The 26739-nt window shown below is 44.9% G+C and overlaps 1 protein-coding gene across 1 annotated transcript in view; it reads left to right on the forward strand.

Annotated features, from left to right (window-relative positions):
* CFAP61 (cilia and flagella associated protein 61) overlaps positions 1-26739 on the forward strand; it is a 320844-nt gene that overhangs the window by 145860 nt on the left and 148245 nt on the right. Inside the window, exon 19 of the mRNA XM_040429693.1 lies at positions 25502-25594. Within this exon, the coding sequence (XP_040285627.1) occupies positions 25502-25594 (93 nt within the window). The remainder of the gene's footprint in view (positions 1-25501; positions 25595-26739) is intronic.

Genomic DNA, 26739 nt, shown 5'->3' on the forward strand with positions numbered 1-26739 from the left:
ATTTTTCAAAAGGCCTCTGAAAAATGAAAGGTGGAATCTGATTGGTTGCTTTGGACAACTCAGTCAGTTTTCCTTTACACCAGTTTTGATAAATCTTCGCCAATGAGTGGTGAAAATATGTTGTTATAGTTGTTTTATTTTCCATGCGCTAGTTATCAACATTAGACTAGAATATGGGAGTCTGTCAGCAATTTTGACATGGCAGAACTGATGACAGCACTAAGTGTGAGCGTGTGTGTGTGTGTGTGGGGGGGGGAGCAGTACAAGTATACCCTTTGTAAAGATTTTATCACCAAGAGTAGTGTGAATATGAACGTTTATTGTGCTAAATTCTGCTCCAGCATGTGCACTAGAGATGGGGCTTCACTATGAGTGCTGCCAGCTTTCACAGCTTCTCTGAGAACCTCTCCTGTGTGGCAGCTGTAGTGGTCTCCTGACGGGCTGCTAGAGTTGTCACAGTAAAGCCCAGCCCTGGCACTTGCTGGAGCAGAATCTGGCAGAATAAAGAAAAATCACCAAAATATATTGCAGTTTTTGCGCTGACCACTAAGATTCATAATATACTGACACTTCCTGTTCTGTAAAGATCACTTTTTGGCAGTCATCTCATTATCATCACAAGCAGAATTACAATAACAAATAACAACTCTGTATGAAAAACACAGGATCCCCCATTCACAATAGGTGGTCACAGCTGATCTACTCCCCCTCCCTGCACAATGAACTATATAAGCAGGTCGTGAACATTCTCTCATAGATGTCAACGGGTCGTCTGTCCATTGTGCCCATGGTCCATATGGATGCTGTAAAGGATATCTCTAAATGATCTTAACAGTAGCTCAGGCATGATGGCTGCCCCATAATCATGTACAGAAAATAGAATAAAAATATCCACAATCATTAAATAAAAACAGATTAAGAAAAAAGAATATATTCCACTATCGATTTTAATTGGTAATAAGTATAGGTGATGCATTCCCTTTAGGCATGTAAGTCTTTTCCTTTGTAAATTCATGTACAGTTGAAGTGTCTGATATGAAATGAGCGCTGATTTAGTTTTCTTCACCTGTTCCCTGGAGAGTTCCACTTTTCCTCTGTTCATGTATTTCAGTGTGCCATTGCAATTACAGCTGCCAGGACACCAATAAATAGTATTGATTCCATCATCCTATGATATGTAGTACAACCTCTAAGTAACCTCGGGAAGGAGTGAAACTAATAGGCTTTTCAATTACTAACTGTTGGTTTTCTAAATCGATTAGGGGAATGATCTTTAGTAAATTGAAGCATTTTAAAGAAACATTACACGTATAATGATAACATATGTCTTAGATCAAAACTATACATGCTGTAGCCTTAACCTTAAAGGATAACTGTCATATTTTCATAAAAAATATAAATTTTAGCATATGTTACTGCTGCAGCAGCATTATGCATAAAGCAATCTTCAGTTTCTTCACTTACCAACGTTTTCCTTGAGTTTTCCCCTTAGTTACGGCTGTTTTGAATTACAAACCGGATTCCAAAAAAGTTGGGACACTATACAAATCGTGAATAAAAACTGAATGCAATGATGTGGAGGTGCCAACTTCTAATATTTTATTCAGAATAGAACATAAATCACGGAACAAAAGTTTAAACTGAGAAAATGTACCATTTTAAGGGAAAAATATGTTGAATCAGAATTTCATGGTGTCAACAAATCCCCAAAAAGTTGGGACAAGGCCATTTTCACCACTGTGTGGCATCTCCCCCTCTTCTTACAACACTCAACAGACGTCTGGGGACAGAGGAGACCAGTTTCTGGAGTTTAGAAATAGGAATGCTCTCCCATTCTTGTCTAATACAGGCCTCTAACTGTTCAATCGTCTTGGGCCTTCTTTGTTGCACCTTCCTCTTTATGATGTGCCAAATGTTCTCTATAGGTGAAAGATCTGGACTGCAGACTGGCCATTTCAGTACCAGGATCCTTCTCCTACGCAGCCATGATGTTGTGATTGATGCAGAATGTGGTCTGGCATTATCTTGTTGAAAAATGCAGGGTCTTCCCTGAAAGAGATGACGTCTGGATGGGAGCATATGTTGTTCTAGAACCTGAATCTATTTTTCTGCATTGATGGTGCCTTTCCAGACATGCAAGCTGCCCATGCCACACGCACTCATGCAACCCCATACCATCAGAGATGCAGGCTTCTGAACTGAGCGTTGATAACAACTTGGGTTGTCCTTGTCCTCTTTGGTCCGGATGACATGGCGTCCCAGATTTCCAAAAAGAACTTTGAATCGTGACTCGTCTGACCACAGAACAGTCTTCCATTTTGCCACACTCCATTTTAAATGATCCCTGGCCCAGTGAAAACGCCTGAGCTTGTGGATCTTGCTTAGAAATGGCTTCTTCTTTGCACTGTAGAGTTTCAGCTGGCAACGGCGGATGGCACGGTGGATTGTGTTCACTGACAATGGTTTCTGGAAGTATTCCTGAGCCCATTCTGTGATTTCCTTTACAGTAGCATTCCTGTTTGTGGTGGAGTGTTGTTTAAGGGCCCGGAGATCACGGGCATCCAGTATGGTTTTACGGCCTTGACCCCTCGGATGATGTTATGCACAGTTGATGATGATAGATGCAAAGTCTTTGCAATTTTTCGCTGGGTAACACCTTTCTGATATTGCTCCACTATCTTTCTGCGCAACATTGTGGGAATTGGTGATCCTCTACCCATCTTGGCTTCTGAGAGACACTGCCACTCTGAGAAGCTCTTTTTATACCCAATCATGTTGCCAATTGACCTAATTAGTGTTATTTGGTCTTCCAGCTCTTCGTTATGCTCAAATTTACTTTTTCCAGCTTCTTATTGCTACTTGTCCCAACTTTTTTGGGATTTGTTGACACTGTGAAAATTGGAATCAACGTATTTTTCCTTTAAAATGATACATTTACTCGGATTAAACGTTTGATCTGTCATCTACGTTCTATTACAAATAAAATATTGACATTTGCCATCTCCACATCATTGCATTCAGTTTTTATTCACAATTTGTTTAGTCCCAACTTTTTTGGAATCCGGTTTGTATAAGGATCTTCTCAGGATGTCTCCTCTGCCAGTTCTCTGAGGCTTTCCCTCAGGTCACATACAAACTTGCTATAGCCAGCAGCTTCCTGCCAGCCAATCAGATTGGATTACTGAGAGACATGCCTCCTCACTCTGAAGCCAAATGCAGGCATGCCGTGTGAAGGACCGCCCCTCTGTCTTCCTAGCCGGAGACAGATGAGACATAGCAACGGTCTTTTAACCCCTTAGGGACGCATGTTTCCCGAGTCCTTAAGGACCCATGACGTACCGGTACGTCATGGGTTTAAAACGTGATTGCGGCACAGCGGGGGTTAATCGGAACAGGATGTCCGCTGAAATCATTCAGCGGGCATCCTGTCACAACGCCGGGGGGGGGGTCATGTGACCCCCCCGTATCGGCGATCGCAGCAAACCGCAGGTCAATTCAGCTTTTCCGATCCATTTGATGTCTCCGGTGACCCGATGAACCGGAAAAGGACTGTGATCGGTGGTGTGATTACACACCACCAATCACAGTCCGAGCATTTGGGAGAGGCGGTGCTGGCCGTGGTGCTGAATGCCGCTGTCCAGGGTGCTGATTGGTGCAGGGAGAGAGGCGGGAGATTTCAACTCCCATCGCTCCTCTCTCCCCTCCTCTTCCTGTTCAGCACCTGCACCGTCCAGCACCGTCCTCACCAGGCTTCTGCGATCCCCCCCCCCATCGGCATCCATCACCCTTCTGCACCCACCACCCTCCAGGTAGGTTAGGGTCAGTGAGGGAGAGGCACCGTTAGGCAGGGATAGAAGGGAAAAGTTAGTTAGGGGGAAAAAACAACAACCACTTTATCTAAATTTATTATTTTCTAGCTTTGAGACCCTAGACCCCCCCCTGCCACTTGCCCCCCACCACCACCAGGCCTACGTACTTGGAAGGGAGGTCGCGGTTGATGAGTCTCTCGTTGCGTTCAAGGGGAGACTCAGTTTCCGCCAATACATTCCCACTAAGCGGGCGAGGTATGGCGTGAAGCTGTACAAAATTTGTGAGAGTACCTCAGGGTACACTTACAAATTTTGTGTGTACGAGGGTCGAGATTCCCGTATTCAACCCCCAGAATGTCCCCCCACTCTGGGTGTTAGCGGGAAACTCGTGTGGGACCTTATGTACCCACTGCTAGATAAGGGTTAACACTTGTACGTCGATAACTTTTATACTAGCATTCCCTTGTTCAGGTCCCTTGCCGCCAGATCCACGTTCGCTTGTGGGACAGTGCGGAAAAATCAGCGCGGCCTCCCTGCCCACCCCCTCCAGGTACCTATCCCAAGGGGTGAGACCCGTGCCCTTACCCGTGGAAACCTGTTGCTGGTCAGGTGTAAGGACAAGAGGGATGTCCTTATACTGTCCACAATCCACGGTAACAGCATCACCCCTGTCCCTGTGCGAGGTACCGCGGCAACGTACCTCAAGCCCGATTGTATCATCGACTACAATCGGTATATGGGAGGAGTTGATCTCTCTGATCAAGTCCTCAAGCCATATAATGCCTTGCGCAAAACCCGGGCATGGTACAAAAAAGTTGCGGTCTACTTGGTACAGGTTGCCTTGTACAATGCTTTTGTACTATCCCGAAGCGCTGGCAGCACAGGGACAGTCCTCCAATTCTATGAGGCAGTCCTCAAGGATCTGACTTTTTCAGACCGGGAAAGAGCAGGCCGGAGTACCTCGGGAATTGGAGGCGCCCGGATCGTCCATGGCCAACATTTTCCAGGTGTGGTCCCCCATACTGGAAAGAAGGGACGAACCCAAAAAAAAGTGCAGAGTGTGTCACAAGAGGGGGATATGGAAGGACACCACCACTCAATGTGACACTTGCCCCGATCATCCGGGCCTCTGCGTTATCGATTGCTTCAGGGAGTATCACACTTTCATGGAGTACTACATTTTTATAATCCCCAACAGTCCCCTAGAGAACATAAAAAACTATGGCTCTCAGACTTTGGAGACACGGAACCATTTTTTTCCCCAAAAAATATTAGTTTTAGTGCAGGCATCCTCAAACTGCGGCCCTCCAGATGTTGTAAAACTATAACTCCCAGCATGCCCAGACAACCTACAGCCATCAGCAGGGCATGGTGGGAATTGTAGTTTTACAACATCTGGAGGGCCGCAGTTTGAGAATGCCTGCTTAGTGTCTCCAAAGTCTGAGAGCCATACATATTGGGCATCGCCGCGTCCGTAAAAATCTTCTCTATAAAAACAACATGTAACCCAACCCCCCCGAATGAACAGCGTTCAAAAAAAAATTTAAAAAAAGCAATTTTTTGTCACCTAACATCACAAAAAGTGTAATAGCGAGCGATCAAAATGTCATATGCACCCACAATCAGTTCCAATAAAACCGCCATCTCATCCCGCAAAAATGAGCCCCTACATTAGATAGTCGCCCAACAAAAAAAAACTAAACTGTAGCTCCCAGGCTATGGAGATACTAAAATAATTTTTTTGGGTTCCTAAAATTATAATATAGTGTAAAATCTAAATAAATTTTAAAATAGACATATTAGGTATCACCGCGTCCGTAAGAATCTGCCCTATAAAAATAACATTTGTCCAAACCCCTCGGATGAACAGCGTTAAAAATATAAAATAAAAACGGTGCCAAAACACCAATTTTTTGGCAAAATTTCCATTTGAATCCTTTTTTTCCGGTAATAAAGCAAGGGTTAACAGCCAAACAAAACTAAATATTTATTGCCCTGATTCTGTAGTTTGCATAAACACCCCATATGTGGTCGTAAATGGCTATATAGCCACACAGCAGGGCATAGAACGAATGGAACGCCATATGGTTTCTGGACGGCAGATTTTGATGGACTGGTTTATTTACACCATGTCCCATTAGAAGCACCTCTTGATGTAGCCTAGACTAGAAACTCCAAAAAAGTGACCCCATCTAAGAAACTACACCCCTCAAGGTATTCTAAAAGTTACTTTACAAACTTTGTTAACCCTTTAGGTGTTCCACAAAACTAAATAGCGAATGTAGAAACAATTTTAGAATTAAAATTTTTTGTTAACTTGCCTCAAAAAAGTGTAATATAGAGCAACCAAAAATCATATTTACCCTAAAATAGTCCCAAAACAACAACCACCTTATCCCGTAGTTTCCTAGATGGGGTCACTTTTATGGAGTTTCTACTCTAGGGGTGCATCAGGGGGCTTGAAAGGGTACATGGTGTAAATAAACCAGTCCAGCAAAATCTGCCTTCCAAAAACCATATGGCGTTCCCCTTCTATGTCCTGCTGTTTAGCCAAATAGTAGTTTACGACCACATATTGGGTGTTTTTACAAACTACAGAATCAGGGCAACCCATATTGAGTTTTGTTTGGCAGTTAACCCTTACTTTATTACTGGAGAAAAATGGGTTAAAATGGAAAATTTTCAAAAAAATTGAAATTCCAAAATTGTTTCTCCATCTGCCATTAACTCTTGTGGAACACCTAAAGGGTTAACAAAGTTTGTAAACCCAGTTTTGAATACCTTGAATGGAGTCACTTTTTTGGAATTTCTATTCTAGGGGTGCAACAGGGGGCTTGAAATGGGACATGGTATAAACAAAACCAGTCCTGCAAAATCTGCCTCCCAAAACCCATATGGCGTTCCCCTCCTTCTATGTCCTCCCGTTTGGCCAAACAGTAGTTTAGGACCACATATGGGGTGTTTTTGCATACTAAAGAATCAGGGCAACCCATGACCCTCTGACGGTGTTGCTCCCACTGGGCTCGGTGATGAAAGGCCAGGTGCCTTCTTAAGGCGTTCGTCCTGGGAGCGCAAGATGTGACCGTGCATGGTGGATGCTTTTTGCCTCCTGTGCACTGCGAGTTCTGCCTGCTTCTCCTCCCCATCTGCTGCTCCATCTCTCCCTCTGAACTCCCCTCCTCTTCCTCTCTTGTCGGCACCCACGTGACGTCCATCGACACATCATCATAGTGACCTTCACCAGCACTGACATTAGAGATCTCGGAGTAGGCAGCAACAGCGGGGACCACCCTCCTTGGGCTCATCTGGGTACTATCGTCAGATCGCTGGGTGGCGGGTATATCGCAGCCCTCAATCAGTATTTGGTGTAGATAGGTATATAGCAATAACACCCCTCAATCAGTATTTTTCGGAAGAAGGTACAGTCCTGATCAAAAGTTTAACACCACTTGAAAAATGGCAAAAAATCATATTTAGCATGGTTGGATCTTAACAAGGTTCCAAGTAGAGCTTCAACATGCAACATGAAGAAATGGGAGTGAGACAAAACATTTTTTGAGCATTCAATTTAATGAAAACAACGAATAAACTGAAACAGGCTGTTTTTCAGCTGCTCAAAAGTTTAGGACCACACCTCCAAAAGAAAAACTAAACCCCCCCCCCCCTCCCCCAAAACAGAAATCCAACTTCCAAACATGAACTCAGTAATGAGTAGCTCTGCCGTTATTGCTTATCACTTCCAAAATTTGTTTCAGCATGCTTGATGCAAGCGTTTCCATGAGGTGAGTGGGAACATTTCTCCAAGTAATGAAGACGGCTGCACGAAGGCCATCTACTGTCTGGAGCTATTGTGCATTTTTGTAAACTTCCCTTGCCATCCATCCCCAAAGGTTCTCAATTGGATTTAGATCAGGGGAACACGCAGGATGGGCCAAAAGAGTGATGTTATTCTCCTGGAAGAAGTCCCTTGTCCTGCGGGCATTGTGTACTGTAGCATTGTCCTGTTGAAAAACCCAGTCGTTACCACACAGACGAGGGCCCTCAGTCATGAGGAATGCTCTCTGCAACATGTGGACATAGCCAGCGGCCGTTTGACGCCCCTGCACTTCCTGAAGCTCCATTGTTCCACTGAAGGAAAAAGCACCCCAGACCATTAGGGCGCCCCTTCCACTGTGGCGCGTAGAAAACATCTCAGGTAGGATCTGCTTGTCATGCCAGTAACGTTGGAAACTATCAGGACCATCAAGGTTAAATTTTTTCTCATCAGAGAATAAAACTTTCTTCCACCTTTTGAATGTCCCATGTTTGGTGCTCTCTTGCAAAATCCAAACGAGCAGTTCTGTGACGTTCAAGGAGACAAGGTCTTTGAAGACGTTTTTTGTTTTTGAGGCCCTTCAGTCTCAGATGCCGTCTGATGGTTATGGGGCTGCAGTCAGCACCAGTAAGGGCCTTAATTTGGGTCGGGGATCGTCCAGTGTCTTGACGGACAGCCAATTGGATCCTCCGGCTCAGTGCTGATGACATTTTATTGGGTCTTCCACTTGACTTTTTTGTTCCATAACCCTCAGGATCATTTAAGAAATTCCAAATGACTGTCCCTCCTCAGCAGCGATGGCGCGCTGTGAGAGACCCTGCTTATGCAGTTCAACAACCCGACCATCACAACGTATGACTACCTGACAGAAAATGACAATGAATCCACATCTTTGCACATATTTGGCCTTTTAAAGGCATGTGGTCCTAAACTTTTGATCAGCTGAAAAACAGCCTGTTTCAGTTTATTCGTTGTTTTCATTAAATTGAATGCTCAGAAATTTTTTTGTCTCACTCTCATTTCTTCTTGTTGCATGTTGAAGCTCTACTTGGAACCTTGTTAAGATCCAGCCATGCTAAATATGATTTTTTGCCATTTTTCAAGTGGTCTTAAACTTTTGATCAGGACTGTATATGGCACGCCTCAATCAGTATTTGGCAGAAACAGGTAAATAGCACCCCTCAATCAGTATTTGGCGGAAACAGGTATATGGCACCCCTCAATCAGTATTTGGTGGAAGAAGGTATATAGCAATAGCACCCCTCAATCATTATTTAGTGGAAGAAGGTATGTGGCACCCCTCAATCAGTATTTGGCAGAAACAGGTAAATAGCACCCCTCAATCAGTATTTGGCGGAAACAGGTATATGGCACCCCTCAATCAGTATTTGGTGGAAGGTATATAGCAATAGCACCCCTCAATCAGTATTTAGTGGAAGAAGGTATATGGCACCCCTCAATCAGTATTTTGTGGAAGCAGTTGTATTGCAGCCCTCAATCAGTATTTGGTGGAAGAAGGTATATAGCAATAGCACCCCTCAATCAGTATTTAGTGTAAGAAGGTATATGGCACCCTTTAATCAGTATTTGGCGGAAACTGGTATATAGCACCCCTCAATCAGGATTTTGTGGAAGAAGGTATATCGCACCCCTCCATCAGGATTTTGTGGAAGAAGGTATATCGCAGCCCTCAAACAGTTTGTTTTGGGCCAACAGGTATATCACATCCGTTGCAATTAGTTACTCCAATAGCATTTGTCCCTCTATGTAGCTGCAGTATCGCAGCAGATCCGCACACACTATGTTAGAAAGTATAATACAAGTATATCACACCCCTCTATATCACACCTATTGATAGCACACATACCAGTCCTTAAAAAGACTTTTGTGGCCCTATTACAGTAGCTAGCGTTTGGTGTCCCTAACTGTCCCTGCTCCAAAATGCAACCTCTCCCTACACTGGCAAAACACATAATGTAAAATGGTTGCCAGATCGGGTTCTGTTATAGGGTTGGGGGTGTGTCCATGTGCTGAAACGTCTCAATTGGCTGTCCTGTCCCACCTGTGTCATGGGTCAAAGTTCAGCGCTATGTAAAAAAAAATATTGCGTGTGCGAATATCGCCATATGTTCGCATGTTTGGCGAATTGCGAACTAGCAAAGTTCGTCACGAAACGACCGCCGGGTGAACCGCAAGGCCATCTCTACTGACAGACGGCCGGAGCAGAGCAGAGTAGGTAAGAATTTTTTTTATTTATTTATGTATGCGCACACACTGCTTCATACGTGAGGAGAGGGGGCACCTGGCAGTGGCGGCAGTGTGGCGCAGTGGCACGCCGCACTTGAATTCAGAAAGGGGAGCCCTCGCCAGCCATATGAGGGCAGGCCCACTGGCAGCAAATCTTTCATTATCATGAAATATATACAGAGAGGGGCAAAATGATGAAATATATACAGAGAGGGGCAAAATGATGAAATATATACAGAGAGGGGCAAAATGATGAAATATATACAGAGAGGGGCAAAATGATGAAATATATACAGAGGGGGCAAAATGATGAAATATATACAGAGGGGGCAAAATGATGAAATATATACAGAGGGGGCAAAATGATGAAATATATACAGAGAGGAGCAAAAAATGAAATATATACAGAGAGGGGCAAAATGATGAAATATATACAGAGAGGGGCAAAAAATGAAATATATACAGAGAGGGGCAAAAAACACCTACCCCTTCTATTTAATATTGTACTACAACGCATTCAAAACTATAGTGGAGGGGGGGTGGGGCAATTTAATGTTTGCCCTGGGGCCCATAGAACTCTAGTTACACCACTGAATGTAAGCTAATACCAGCATGGAAAATGTCTACAGATCCATTGCAAGCTGAGCCCACATCATGACGTTGTCATAACTTCTGTTATCTGGAGGCGCACGACCCAATATCCTGCACATCTGTCCTTCCTGGCATTCAGCAGCATGACACTTGCTGTTTAATTAGGCATTTTATCTTTACCTTCGTCTGAGGACATCTGAACCCTTCCAGCTCTGCCTGTCACTAATTAGCTGACTAATTAAATAGTTACTCGCCGATCACAAAGCTTACCTGGAATAAAGGCATTTTGGGGCCCATCCTTGTGGCCTCCGTTGCAGGCTGATAAGGGCGAGCGTGTCCCTATTGTGTGAATTGTATTGTAGGGGAAGCTGGGGGGACGGTGACATTGTTGCAGTTTAGCATTTGTTCTTCGGGCCATTAATCTCTCATCGCTCGTGAATAGCGCGCACATCACTTGTGGAGATTGATTGGAGGAATTCTCTCTATTGTTAATGGTGGTCGAGGCTATCAATGGCAGATAACAGTTTTACATTAGTTAAACCCCTTCTTATTGATCCCGGCATATGTAAACATTCATGCATAAATCTATGTCTCCCTGCTGTTTGGCAAGCGCTTGCCCTATTCTCTTACGTTACTGCTGCTCCTGTGTTTGTATTGTTTGCCGTCTGTATTGATATGTCATTCACAGGCTCCATAAAGCAATTGCATGGCCTCATTTCCGAAGGTAGATCACTAAAAGGTTTTTAAAGAGCACCTGTCAACAGGATTAACCCTATTAAACCAAGCATACTGCTGGTGGGGTCAGTCCTGCTGCTTAAAATGTGAAAATCGTCTATGGCGTTCCTGAGGGAAAAAAATACATTTAGGACTTCAAGGCACCAAGGGGTCAGCATCTACGCCCCGCCCTTGGGTGCACCGAAGACCTTGTTTGCGTAAAGAACGAAAGCAAGCAATAGAACTTTTTTCTCATTTCCGTCCTTTTTGTGGACAAGAATAGGCATTTCTATAATAGGGACTAAGGAAACTGCAGGATGCACACAGCCGGTATCTGTATTTTGCGTATCTGCAGTCTGCAGACCACAAAACAACATTGGCCGTGTACATGAGGCCTTAGAAGAACGCCAGTCATCTGTATTGCACTACTACAAGTCTACAATGTTTAATGGAACGTGTGGCAAAATTACTACTGTAATGCAGCAGCATTTCAGAGAAAAGAGACTTTTGGCAATGAAGACTTCAGTGCACTGAGTGGCGGGGCCAGCAATGGAAAGCTGAGGAGCTGAGGTGCACCAAAGCCCTCATTTTCATAAAGAAAAGTATTTTTTCTCAAGAATGATGCAACTTTTTTTTTTACAAGACATGTATCATTTTAATCAGCAGGATCAACTCTACCAAGCAGTACAGGACCACAGAGATGGCAGTTGCCCCTGGGCTATGGTGCCTCTGACAGGTTTTAGATTTTGCTGTGGGGTCGAGGAGCTTCAAGTAAAGCTTCTTTCACATCGATAATATTAGGTCCCATTGACTAGAATGGAGTTAGATGGAGATCCGGCAAATATGGGCCGGCAAAGAACACACAGAAAAAAAAATGAATGAAACAGATGAAAATTAAAATGATATGGGGTTCATAAAATAATGGATGCTGCTGATTAGAAGAATGGACTTTTGAGCTGGTCCTTTACCTCTCCCAAGAATAGACGTGAGATATCTGAGTAGGTTTACCTTTGAGGCTCATGCACACAAACATTATTTTTTTTCCATGTCCTTTCCGTTTTCTTGCGGACTGTATGCAGAACTATTCATTTCAATGGGTCCGCAAAAAAAACGAAAGTTACTCTGTCTGCATTTCGTATGTCTGTTGTCCGCATTACGGACAAGGATAGGACTGTTCTATTAGAGGCCAGCTGTTCCGTTCCGCAAAATACGGAAAGCACACGGACGTCATCCGTATTTTTTGCCGATCCGTGTTTTGCGGACCTCAAAATACATATGGTTGTGTGCATGAGCCCTTAATCCCCACACATTAATCATGGCCAATGAGTCAGACAACATCATCTCGATGGAGTATTAGCTGTCAGTAATTATTAGGGGTTTTAGGCTACATTCACACGACCGTATGTGTTTTGCGGTCCGAAAATTGCAGATCCGCCCAAAAAAACGGATGACGTCCGTATGGCATCCGTTTTTTTTGCAGATCCATTGTAACATAGCATTTTTTGAGGACCCATTGAAATGAACGGGTCTGCATCTTATCCGCAAAAAATAACAAACGGAACGGACACGGAAACAAAATGCGTTCATGTGCATGCAGCCTTATCGTGTGTCTAGAATCATGATTCCATGTAATGTATGTTAGATGACTGTATCCTATCATTTTATTATGTTTGATTATTTTAATAACTATTCTATTATAGTGTGACAATGAAAATGTTAAATATTACAACCGTGTCATTCTAATTTCATCTATTGTGAGTCATTTATTATCTTGCTAACCCCCACAGATTGATATGACTCAACCCTGATGTGTGTGGGCAAGTAGCAAATGACAGATATTAAAAGGTCTTATTCTCTTGTATCATTTATATTAATACATGGCGGGTAGAGGTTACTTTTAAGGAGCACCGACTCTACACTATAACGACAGTATTTTGCGTTCCGTATACGGACCGTATTTTGATTCCATATATGGTCCGTATACGGAACCATTCATTTCAATGGGTCCGCAAAAAATGTGGACAGCACTCTGTCCGTTGCTCCGTTCCGTGGCCCCGCAAAAATTCTTGTCCGTTTTGCGGACAAGAATAGGCATCTCTATAATGGGCCTCCTGTTCCGTTTCGCAAATTGCGGAAGACACACGGGCGGCATCCGTTTTTTGCAGATCCGCAATTTGCGGACCGCAAAAACTGCACGGTCGTGTGCATGAGCACTAAGGCTTTGAAAAGCACAAATTACAGATATCTGATATCCACAAATATGAAAGTATTTTCACACCTTTAAGGTAAATGTGGTAATATAATGATCATGAAGGCAGATACTATACGGTATAATAATCAGTGACTACAGAGGATGGCTGTCTGCTATGGATTTTTCTTAGTGCTGGTTTATTGGCTGCTTTTTAGCTTAGCTCCGTTAGGGCAGAGCTGTGGGTGCAGTTTAGCTATGGTGTCTACAGGGAGCCTGAAGAAGTCACACCGTCTATCTCATTGGTGCTGCTCTCAGCCTCCTGTGTACTGTCACATCCTCACCATGACATCTAATAAAGAAAGGTTTAAATAGTATAAAGTACAGGTAACTAAACTGAGAAAAAGTCATCGCTGCTGCAATTGTTCATCCCCATAAATAATCACTGTTTCTGGGCAGCAGATCCCTGCTTATGCAGTGATCCCAGGAGGAGCTGGCACAGAGGATGGGAGTGGTAGTGGCTCTGGCTGTCCTCACAGTGAAAGGAGGGGGTGCCCCTTCTTCCCTCGGGGCACACCCTTTTTCTTGGGCTCCTGGCTGATGGTAGTTGTGTGTCACGGCTGAGGATGGGGAAAACCCTCAGCCGTGCGATGCCAGGTCGCTACTTGGCCAGGACCACTGAATTAGGGAGCAGGTCACCTCCTATCGCATCCCTAATCTGACCCTGACTCCTAGCTGCATGAGCCGACCTTGATGGTAGGAGGGCTCATGCTCCAGAACCTTGAAGTCCCTGCTAGCCCTCAGGGTGGCCCTAAACTAAGAGCAGGGTAAGACGACCTGTTCCTTCTGGATATGGAGGAACAGGAGTCTCACTGGCCAAGCAGCATGGAAGGGGGAACATATACAACTTATGGCACTGGCAGGTACATGCCACAAACACAACATTCACCTGCCACAGACACAAAGCCTGGAACCCATGTGCAAGCGCTGCTGTCCACAACAACACAAACGGACACAGCACACACCACACACCACACAGGAACCCAGGACCATAAGCTGCAAAGAATAACGACCAAACAAACATCTTCATAACATCTTGTAACATAAAGCTATGACCACAAGGGTGGCCCCCACAGGCAGATGGTATATCACGGGAGGATGCCTCCAGCTAGCCATGGCTGAAGTACCCCTCAGACTACTGATCTTAACTGAGGCTTTATAGCCCATGTAGCCACACCCACACACAGACACACCCAGTGCACACACACTAGGAAGGAAGTTAACCCTTCCAACACAAGGCAAGGGAAGACGGCCACTTAAAGGGGAAGTACACACATAAACACACACTTCACCTGTTGCTGCGGGCAACGGCATGCGTGGCAATCAGGTCCTGGGGATCAGCCAGAAGGCCGAGACACTGCCACCACATGCATACAACACCAAACGTAGTCACGGGCAACCAAGTGAAGGAAAATGTCACTAAGCACACCATAGGCCGTGACATTGTGTGTCTTTGATGTTAGGTGTTTCAATGGGTGCAAGGCATATAGAGTGCAATGGCCAGCATATGATGGAGGAGCCAGACAGAATAAGGCCTCATGCACACGCCCGTTTTTTTTTAAGGTCCGCAAAAACGGGGTCCGTAGGTCCGTGATCCGTGTTAGTTTTTTATTCCGTGGGTCTTCCTTGATTTTTGGAGGATCCACGGACATGAAGAAAAAGTCGTTTTGGTGTCCGCCTGGCCGTGCGGAGCCAAACGCATCCGTCCTGACTTACAATGCAAGTCAATGGGGACGGATCCGTTTGCCGTTGACACAATATGGTGCAATTGCAAACGGATCCGTCCTCAATTGACTTTCAAAGTAAAGTCAGGAGTCCCTATTATACCATCGGATATGAGTTTCCCATCACCATGGGAACACCTCTATGTTAGAATATACCATCAGATTTGAGTTAGATCGTGAAAACTCATATCCGACAGTATATTCTAACACAGAGGCGTTCCCATAGTGATGGGGACGCTTCAAGTTAGAATATACTACGAACTGTGTACATGACTGCCCCCTGCTGCCTGGCAGCACCCGATCTCTTACAGGGGGCTGTGATCCGCACAATTAACCCCTCAGGTGCCGTACCTGAGGGGTTAATTGTGCGTATCATAGCCCCCTGTAAGAGATCAGGTGCTGCCAGGCAGGAGTGGGCACACCCCCCTCCCTCCCCAGTTTTAAATTCATTGGTGGCCAGTGCGGCCCCCCCTCCCTCCCCTGTATTACTGTACATTCATTGGTGGCCAGTGGGCCCCCCCTCCCTCCCCTGTATTACTGTACATTCATTGGTGACAAGTGGGCCCCCCCTCCCTCCCCTGTATTACTGTACATTCATTGGTGGCCAGTGAATAAGATAACATCCAATAACATTACATTAAAGCAGAAACCATTTGCAGATATCCCCTACTTTGGGGTTCTGCACTTCCAGAGTACGATCTGCTGCCCAGAAACAATGAATTTGTTGTCCTCATCGACAATGCTTTAACCCAATGAACTAGGGTTTGCCTGTTCATGTTGTGATCGGTTGCACCTATAGATAGGAATTTATCGTGAATGCTCCTTCTCAATATTGCCCTGATCTTCTGCCCATTTGAAGGGACCTTTACACATGCACGCATAGCACTCCGATCTGTCAGAACTTCTCCTCCTCCCGTCCTGAGTCTTCATGTTCCTGTGACGTGAGGACCTGTGAGAAGGTCATGTACTCTTCTCATATAACCTTTCCTAGGTCCTTAAGCCACAAGAAGGACAAGACTCAAGAAAGGAGGTTCCTACTTACATCTGTGTCTGTGGGAATCATTCTTTTTGTGATTTGTGGCAAATGCGCAAAGTACAATATCGCCCACAGGCGCAAATGCATGCAGTGCTGGGCAGGTGGGATACCGTACCACAACTGCCAGCGCACCTTTACAGTATTCTCTCTCCACTTGCTCCTATGGTTACAGTGGCATTGGTTATGATAGCAAATCTAATACTGTTCACCCTGTTCACTAATAAACCAGCTAGTATTATTGCATGCATCATTACATTACACATTTCTCATTAGCTGCGTACTTCATTGCTTTGACAGTATCACACGGATTGATTTTCCCTGCCATCATGAGGTCAATAAATGCTTACACTGAAGAAGTACCATTCATTATCCTATAAGAACCTTTTTAATTACTGTATTCTTAGAAATGTATAATGGGCTGTTCATGAAATTAGAACCAGTGAGAATAAAATCAATAACCATGTAAACAGTAAGTGTTTTTAACAAATACCCAAGTGAGCATCACCGGATTTAATTGGTTTTAAAGCAACATCAGCCTGATGGGCCTGTATCTTAGGTTCATGGCAACCTCATTGACCGAGATTTAGCCTAATATTATGTGTACAGTAACATGTAAGAATCTTTTTATTTCTTCTCTGCTATCTGACCATTACTGGTATTGAAAGTGGCAACATTTAGAACCAAACTTTTAAAGATACCACTGATTATTAGTGTGATTAATGTATTTGGCCATTATTTCATTAAAGGGGTTGTATAGGCGGTATATATTGATGATCTATCTTCAGGATAGGTCATCAATATCTGATCGGCGGAGGGCCGACACCAGGCACCCCAGCAGATCAGGTGTTTGAAGAGGAGACGGCGCTCCATGCATATGAGGTTTTTCAGCAATGCCTTAGCATTGAGCTACAGTCCTGATCAAAAGTTTAAAGGGAACCTGTCACCTGGATTTAGTGCACAGAGCTGGGGAGTCAAGCGGAAAGGAGCCCAGCACCGCCCTGCGTCCTCTGAATCTCCTCCTTGCTGGCTGACGTCACAGAGCTGGAGCGCCGAAATCTCGCGATGCGCGAGCTAGCGCATGCCTAGTTCGTTCCCTGTGCTGATGCCAGTACAGGGAATGAACATGATGCCGACACTGCGCATGCGCTAGCTCGCGCATCGCGAGATCTCGGCGCTCCAGCTCTGTGACGTCAGCCAGCAAGGAGGAGATTCGGAGGACGCGGGGCGGTGCTGGGCTCCTTTCCGCTTGACTCATCTCCGGATACAGGACTCATATCAGGTAATTTGCATATGGATCAAAACAGTTTTTTAACACAATAAAAGCGCAGAGCGCTATGGGGACCGGGTATTGCAGATGAGCTAGTGGCCATCTAGCAGCCCATGTCCCCAGCTCTGTGCACTAAATCCAGGTGACAGGTTTCCTTTAAGACCACTTGAAAAATGGCAAAAAATCATATTTAGCATGGCTGGATCATAACAAGGTTCCAAGTAGAGCTTCAACATGCAACAAGAAGAAATGGGAGTGAGACAAAACATTTTTTGAGTATTCAATTTAATGAAAACAACGAATAAACTGAAACAGGGTGTTTTTCAGCTGATCAAATGTTTAGAACCACACCTCCAAAAAACATTAAACCCCCCCAAAACAGAAATCCAACTTCCAAACATGAACTCAGTAATTGTTGATCACTTCAACAGGGATTTAGAGGATTGGGGCCCTGGGAAATTGCCCAGTTTTCCCCCCTAACACCGGCCCTGGTTGTAACCTTTGGTCAGCCATCATGATAGAGCCATAAGGCATCAGTCCTAACCACTGAGCCAATGTGCCAGATAAGGGTACTTTCACACTTGCGGCAGAGGATTCGTCTGCCTGCCGGATCCGTCAAAACTTATGCAAACTGATGGCAGGATCCGTCTGACAAATGCTTTGAAATGCCGAATCCGTCTCTCCAGTGTCATCCGGAAAAACAGATCCGGCATTTATTTTTTTTCCTATTTTTTTGCGCTCTGAACATGCGCAGACCACAAAAACGGATCCGTTTTGCTGGAACACTCGGGGACGGATCCGGCATTAACGTATTTCAATGGGAAAAAATGACGGCAAGTGTTCCGAAATTTTGGACGGAGATAAAACTGTAGCATGCTGCGGTATTATCTCCGTCCTGAAAAGGCAAAAAGACTGAGCTGAAGACATCCTGATGCATCCTGAGCGGATTTCTCTCCATTCATAATGCATGGGGATAAAACTGATCAGTTATTTTCCGGTATTGAGCCCCTAGGACTGAACTGAGTGCCGGAAAAGAATAACGCTAGTGTGAAAGTACCCTAAGGCCCCCTGCACACGAACGTGTGCACTCCGTTGCCGTATTGCGGACCGCATTTGCGGTGCCGTTCCGTGGGCATTCCGCATCACGGATGCGGGCCCATTCACTTGAATGGGTCCGCAAATCCGGAGATGCGGAATGGTCTGGAACGGAAGCACGGAACGGAACCCTACGGAAGCACTACGGAGTGCTTCCGTTGGGTTTCGTCCCGTACTTCCGTTCCGCAAAAAGATAGAACATGTCCTATGTTTTTGCGATCCGCTGCGGCTGCCCCACGGACTGTGTTCCTGCATTGCAGCCCGCAGCACGACCACGGGGTGTACACGTTCGCGTGCAGGGGGCCTTAGACAGTAGCCTAGAGGGGACATTTTTGCATTCCGAACAAACACATGTATCTGCATGAAGTTTTCTGTTTGACATTACTCTGGTAAGGATGTCACTTATTTTTTCCACTGCCCTATGAATTTTCCGTCACCATCTGTATTTGTCTACTTTATGGCAGTGGATTTATTATCATGGAAAAAGTACAATGGTAATTCAGAGCATGAATTCATAAACTAATTTGCTTGCTTTTATCTAGACTGCTATGTCAAGTAGACATATTGTGTTGCTTTGTATTGATCAACACTACATAAAATAACCCACGACGGATGATTGGCTTCGCTCTGATTGCATTGGCTGGCACTAGTCTGATTGCATTAACACACATGAAAGTCATTTCTCCGGTCTTCATACGGTGATGTAGTCAACATTGCTTCAGAGACAGAGCATATTGTAGAACTAATCAGCTTTCGATTGTATAGTAATGGCACATTTCTATGTATCTGTAATTTCTGTAAATGAATGAAAATTCATTGAAAAAATACAGATCTTGTTAATGCTCTCATTTACAGCCACTAGATTAAGGAATTGCACTATGAATAATTCAGTGATATAATATTATCGTAATTATGAGCTGGAGCAGTTATGATGGTAGGCCTCAACACTTCAGGTGCATAAAAGTTCCTTCCCTGACAAATACAAGTTCTGATTCAGGCAGTCTGTATTTTGTGCATGCAGCTGTCCCAAGGACTGCCACTATGGTCATCAGCCTATGGCGCACAGAATACCAACCTGTATAGCCTATGTACAGCTTTGCAACAAATTTTCTATGCTCCATTGAGTCTAAAATAAAAAATTAAACAACTTTGCAGATAGCCTTGATTATAAATATTACCATATTTATGTATACATACTTGATAAAAGATAACGGTTATTGTTAAAGGGGATATTAATTATTGGTATTTATGCAAATCTCAATAATTAATATTCATAAATAGGGGTGGGTCGTCTTATGATAACTCCGCCTATTTATGCCTTACGTAACAACAAATCGCTACTGGTTGCCTTACACTAACCACTAAACTAGCTGCATGCGCCTTACTAACTACCGCTAGTAACCACACGTTACACAATAGGTATAAATATGACAGTATTTATTAATCCTTACTGAACATAACACACATAATACACTAATAATACAGTACCAACAATACACTACAACTATGGCTGTCGCGCCTTACTACTACGACGGATTTATGTTTCCAACTATATATATCTATATCAAAGGGAATAGGTATATATAGTTTATGGCAACCCACAGCAAGGTAAGTACACACACTAATACGGTTCTGTCTACGCTAACACAATCCCAATTCCTCCCCAGTATCTAACTATAATACACATACATACATTTACCAGAAGCCCACCCAATCCTATCAATATACTCTCCCTACGGGAATAACAAGGGGTAAATCAGGACACTGCTGCGTCTGGGATAAGCAGGGCAGTCGGGAAGGGGTGTCAGGGGTAGGATCCTGGGGGAACACAGTGGGATTAGGCTCAGGGCAGGGGAAGGTACCAGGGGTTATGGGGAAACCAGGGCTATAGGGGAACACAGAAGTTGGTGGGTTGAGGGTTAGGGGCTATAAGGGGATAATCAGGGGCAGGGGATCGTTGGTGGTATAAGGGGTTATATGGCAGGGGATATGAGGGGTTAATCAGGGACAGGGGATCGTTGGTGGTATAAGGGGTTATATGGCAGGGGATATGAGGGGTTAATCAGGGACAGGGGATCGTTGGTGGTATAAGGGGTTATATGGCAGGGGATATGAGGGGTTAATCAGGGACAGGGGATCGTTGGTGGTATAAGGGGTTATATGGCAGGGGATAATATATATATATATATATATATATATATATATATATCTATATATGTGTATATATATATCTATATATGTGTATATATATATATATATATATATATCGTTGGTGGTATAGGGAGGGGGATATACTTAGCGGTAATATGCTCGTTGTCCAGGGGGGCTCGTTGTCCAGGGGATGCCTCGCTTGCTGGTGGTGGTGGACTTGCCTGACTGCAGAGCGGAGCGCCGCCGGTCTATTTAAACTTCGCGGCGCCCGCTCGCAGTCCTCCTCTTGGCGCCGTGCGCATGCGCACCGCCGGCCTCAACCCGTGGGCCGGCGTGGTGATGTGACGTCACCGCGCCGGCCCGAGGATCTCGGAGCGCGCTTCCAGGGGGGGGATCCTTTGATCCTCCCGCCTGTGAAGCGGACGCTTACCTCCGGCGCTGTAATTACAGCGCCGGAGGTCAGCCACTCACAGGGGCATGGGAACTCTTTGTTCCCATGTCTCTGTTAGGCGCACCATCTCTGGCGCGGCCGGAGATGGTTACAAAGGGCAGAGGATCTTATTGATCCTCTGTCCTTTGTAGAGGCCGACGCTGGACATAATTGTCCAACTGTCGGTCTCCTCCACCCACCTGGCAGGCGCACTTCGGCGGGATTCCGGCATATATGCGTATAGATGCTTGGGGCACATCTATACGCATATATGAACGGACATTATATTAACATAGGGGCAGGAATAAGCCCTCCTATATTATAGGGGCCCATATACATCCATAGATGTCTGGGCCACATCCAAAGATATATATGTACCCATATGGCTTACACACATAGAGATGCATGCCGCCCAGGGGGCACACATACATCTCTATGTGTGCAACACATCACAACTGGACGGGCCCAGAAGAAGGGCCTATATATACATATATACATACATATACATACACATATATATATATATATATATACACATGCACACCTGAATATGTCCCTTCCCTCAACAGTTATACTCCTGCCGTGTTAATCCAGAATAAGGCTCCATTAACACGTCTGTACTGTGTTTTGCGGATCCACAGGGGCTCAATACCGGAAAAGAACTGATCAGTTTTATCCTAATGCATTCTGAATGGAGAGCAATCCGTTCAGGATGCATCAGTTCAGTCCCTCTTACGTTTTTTGGGACGGAGAAAATACCGCAGCACTTGCCGGCATTAATTTACATTGAAGTGTATTAGTGTCGGATCCGGCATTAAATGGATCCGGTTTTCCGGTCTGCACATGCGCAGACCTTTAAAAATTAATACCGGATCCGTTTTTCCGGATGACACCAGAGAGACGGATCCGGTATTTCAATGCATTTGTCAGACGGATCCGTCTGACAAATGCCATCCGCTTGCGTCCGGACTGCCGGATCTGGCAGGCAGTTCCGGCGACAGGACTGCCTGCCGGAATCCTCTGCCACAAGGGTGAAAGTAGTCTTAGCTAATTATTTTGTATTAGGACGAGATTTACATTAAACAAAATTAATTCGCTTTAAAATCTAATAAAACACTTTTACAGAGAGATGTAAAATAAATGAGTCCCAATTAAACACTAGCATTCCCAATAATCAAATATCATATTAACTACCGCTCTGCCAACCTACTAAATTACTGCAAATCAGTGAGTATATAAACAGCATTAAGCAATAAAACTGTTATCTTTATTAGTTAATGGGGACTCTTAAAGAGAACTGTTATCCCCTCCTGACATCTGCTTTAGTAACTACTTGCATCTATTCTTATGACTCTATGCTATGCCATTCCTTTATTATTCCTGTTAGAAGTTATGGGCAAATTACTAGCAGTTTGCAATGAAGGTCCAGAAGGGTGTTACCAGTTTGGGGGGGGGGGGGGTGTCCCTGCACAGTTTAACACTATCCAATCAGTGCTGCCAGTGGCAGGCTTGCCCCCCCCCCCCAACTGGTAACACCCATTTGGACTTTCCTTGCACACTGCTATTAGTTCATTCATAAGGTCTAACATCTGCTTTAGTAACTACTTGCATCTATTCTTTTTTTTTTATTGTTTTTTGTTTTATTGGGTAAGACATTTCCATTTCAGTACAGTCAAAGGAAATAGAAGATAATGCAAAGGATTGAAGTGGATATTCATGGCTATCCAACATCCAGTATACTGATGTTACAATCACTTGTCTGTCTCTGGGTTCACATCACGTTTTATGTCTCTGTTTGACGTATACAAAAACGCAACACACCACGTTCTTGTATCCTACAATGGTAAAAAAAAAAAAGATACTTTAAAAAAAAAATATAATGGAACTGTATAGTGAACGAATTCCACGGCATCAGTCTGAAGCATCTGTGTAACATATACTTTTTTGGATATGTTAAACGGATAGTAAAAACGTGATTTGAACCCAGCCATACCCATTTTTTTGCATCTATTCTTATGACTCTGTTATGACATTCCTTTATTATTCCTGTTGGATATCAGTTTGCAGTGAAGGTCCAGATAGGTGCTACCAGTTGGGGGTGTGTCTTCGCTATCCAATCATACTGTGCAGGCCACCCCCCTCTCAAACTGGTAACACCCATCTGGACCTTCATTGCACACTGCTATTTATTCATTCATAACTTCTAGCAGGAATAATAAATCAACAGCACAACATAAAGCCATAAGAATAGTCGCTCTAGAATTGTTATTACATGAGGAATGCATGTACTTAGTAAAAGGGAAATGTCAGGTCCTCTTTGATGGGACCCATTCTGGACCTGGAACTGCTTGTATGGACCCTCCGTCTGGAGCACTGTACATGAGAGCACTCCGAATGACTGATTATAGGGTCACTCTCTGCCAAGAGAACTGGCTTTGTTAAAGGGTTTTTCTGGGTTCTAGATTTTGATGACCTAGGATAGAGCATCCATATAAAAGTACCGGAAAGCCCCTTTATCGGGGGCACCCAGGTGGTCATTGTGTGGACATGACCCGTAACTTGAGGTTTGTATTCTGCTGTGCTTAAAAGTTGTCAACCATGCCTAAAGGCTAAATCGGAAAAGAAATATATACAGCAAATAAAACGTTACCATCCCCACGGGCAGCGGCCCCTCTTTATTGGGATATTGTTGTAATTGTACGGTTTTGCCCGTTACTGTGGCTCAGAGCAATCTGACATTTTTGGAGTTAATTTCACAGTTGAGGGGGCGATGATATAATGACTCTATAAATAATCCATGTTTTATGATGGTAAGGAAATCTCATGGGGCAAATAGTAAAACAAAGTGCTGCGCGGTGCGGGTTACAATGTATTCATGGCTTACTCAGACGTGTCAGAGTCTCAGAGGCATCAAATGAAACTGCCGGACCCTGATGCGAAATCTGTCCCGGGGCCCTCCAGCTATCTTCCTGCTCTTATACTGCTCATGCCCTCCTGTATGGAAGAGGAGCCCCTGCGACTGTACCCTTGGCACCCTTATAGAGGAGCCCCTGCGACCTATAGAGGTGGCCCTGCTGGCTCTGGCTGAAGAGCTCTTCCACTTTGCTACTAGAATACTCTATAAGGCACTATTCACATTCACATGTCCGTTTGATGTCTGTAAAAATCCATGTTTCATCTGTGAAGAATCCGTGTTTGGTCTGTGTCCATTTTTTGCCCGAGTATTAAATTTCAGTGGTCAGTGGAAAACGGACCAAACACGGAAGCCATCCTTGTTGTGTCACTGATTTTTCACAGTCTCGGGCCTCTTGCACACGACCGTATGGCTTTTTCAGTATTTTGCATTCCGAAAAAAACGTATCTGCAAAAAATACAGATGACGTCCGTGTGCATTCAGTTTTTTGCAGAACGGAACAGCTGGCCCCTGATAGAACAGTCCTATCCTTGTCCGTTATGCGGAAAAACAAAAAACATTTGTGTGCAAGAGGCCTAAGAAAAAAGATCTGCACCTGTTCTGTGGTTTTGGCTCAGAAATCACTGATGGAAATCACTTACCAAACACTGAAGTGTGAACAGGGCCTCATAGACTTTAAAGGGCATGTTTGGTCTGCATCACGGACAAAAGTCATGCATGTCTCAGATTTTTTTCCACTGACATTTCCACAGTCATTAAAAAATTACTGATATGTGAAGAGACACATTAAAATCAATGGGTGGAAAAGGCAGACAGCACACGTCAGTGAAAAACGGAAATGTAAACGAGGTCTAAGGCCTAGTTCACACGAACGTGTGTGATCCGTGGCCGTATTGCAGCCCGCAAATTGCGGACCGCAATCAGGGCCGGGCCGACACAGAGGCTGGGGAGGCTCCAGCCTCAGGACGCAGGCCAGCTCCCCAGCCTCTGGGCGGCAGGCAGGCCACTGACCACGTCGCTGCTGCTGCCGCGCCTGCCGGTCGCGTTGGAGGACGTAGGGAGTACTGAGCACTTGGCACTGACTTGCGTGCTCGCTCTGCCTCCTGGCTCCGCCACTCCGCTGCTCTGGTCTCTGCTCAGTCGCTTGCCTGACTGGCTGCGTACAGCGCGCACTTTGACCTGACGCGATGTACGCAGTCAGGTCACATGTGCGCCCTCTGGAGACCACGAGCAGCGCGGGCAGCAGCACAGCACTGTGTCACGGCAAATTGCGGGCCGCAGCACGGGTCACATACCTTCGTGTGAACTCGGCCTAACTTGTAGATCAGAAGGGGTGTGACCAATAAGACCCCCATAATCCTTGGGGCTAAGATGCCGCCCCTCCTCCCAAGCTTTAGTTGTGCTGAGGACTAGAGCTGCCGTCTTATAGCGTTACATGACTCTCTCCATTTTTCTTTGCAGCCCACATCTAAAGTTCAACAACATCACCTTGATTTCCACCCACGGCCTTCCAGGAAATTCCAGTTGTACGGACCAATCATTTCTTTCCAGCAGGTGAGTGTGATACAAATTCTTAGGCCTCTTTCACACGGGCGTCACGTTTTGGCTCAGGATGCGTCCCGGGTGCATTGCAGCAAACCTGCGCGACTAGGTACGCAATTTCAGGCAGTTTTGACTGCGATTGTGTTCCGTTGTTCAGTTTTTATCGCGTGGGTGCAATGCGTTTTGCAGACCCGAACTTCTTCACTGAAGTTCAGGTTTGGGTTCAAGGTTGTGTAGACTGTATTATTTTCCCTTATACCATGGTTATAAGGGAAAATCATAGCATTCTTAATACAGAATATATAGCACAATAGGGCTGGAGGGGTTAAAAAAATTAAAACATTTTTAACTCACCTTAATCCACTTGATCGGGCAGCCCGGTGTTCCACCAGCTGTTAGGGTAGGGAAAAAGCACTGGCCTGTAATTTTTCCCTTCCCTAACCGCTGGTGAGGCTCCCAACGCATGCGCATTGTCTGCCGCTGTCCAGCTGAGAACATCCATCCGATCACCGCGCCTGCGCACTGGCCCGTAATTTTTCCCTACCCTAACCGCTGGTGAGGCTCCCATCGCATGTGCAGTGTTGGCCAGTGTCCAGCTAACTCTGCTGTGAAATTTCCCTACCCCATCGTTGTGTGCCTGCGTGGCGCGGCACACCTCCTCACGTCATGTCCGGTGCGGCCGGAAGTGACGAGGGTAGGGAAATCTCACGAGGTATGGAAATCTAACGGAACACCGGCTTCTCTTCTTTCTTCTTCTTCTTTGCTGTGCAGGAGGAAAAGGATCTGCGGTGACGTCACGGTGCTCATCACATAGTCCGTCACATGATCCATCACCATGGTGATGGATCATGTGATGGACCATGTGATGAGCGCAGTGATGTCATCAAAGGTCCTTTACCCAGGTCCTGAAAAAAGAAGAAAGAAGAAAAGCCGGGCTGCGCAAACAAGTGGATTAAGCTGAGTTTAATTATTATAATTTTTTTTAACCCCTTCCACCCTATTTTAGGCTACTTTCACACCTGCGTTTAGGTCGGATCCGTCTGGTATGTGCCCAGATGGATCCGCACCTATAATGCAAACGCTTAGATCTGTTCAGAACGGATCCGTTTGCATTACCATGAACAAAAAAAAAAAAAAAAATCTTTTTTTTTTTTTTT

Source organism: Bufo bufo, chromosome 4 (genome assembly GCF_905171765.1).
Source record: "Bufo bufo chromosome 4, aBufBuf1.1, whole genome shotgun sequence".
In the NCBI taxonomy this organism is placed as follows: Eukaryota; Metazoa; Chordata; class Amphibia; order Anura; family Bufonidae; genus Bufo; species Bufo bufo.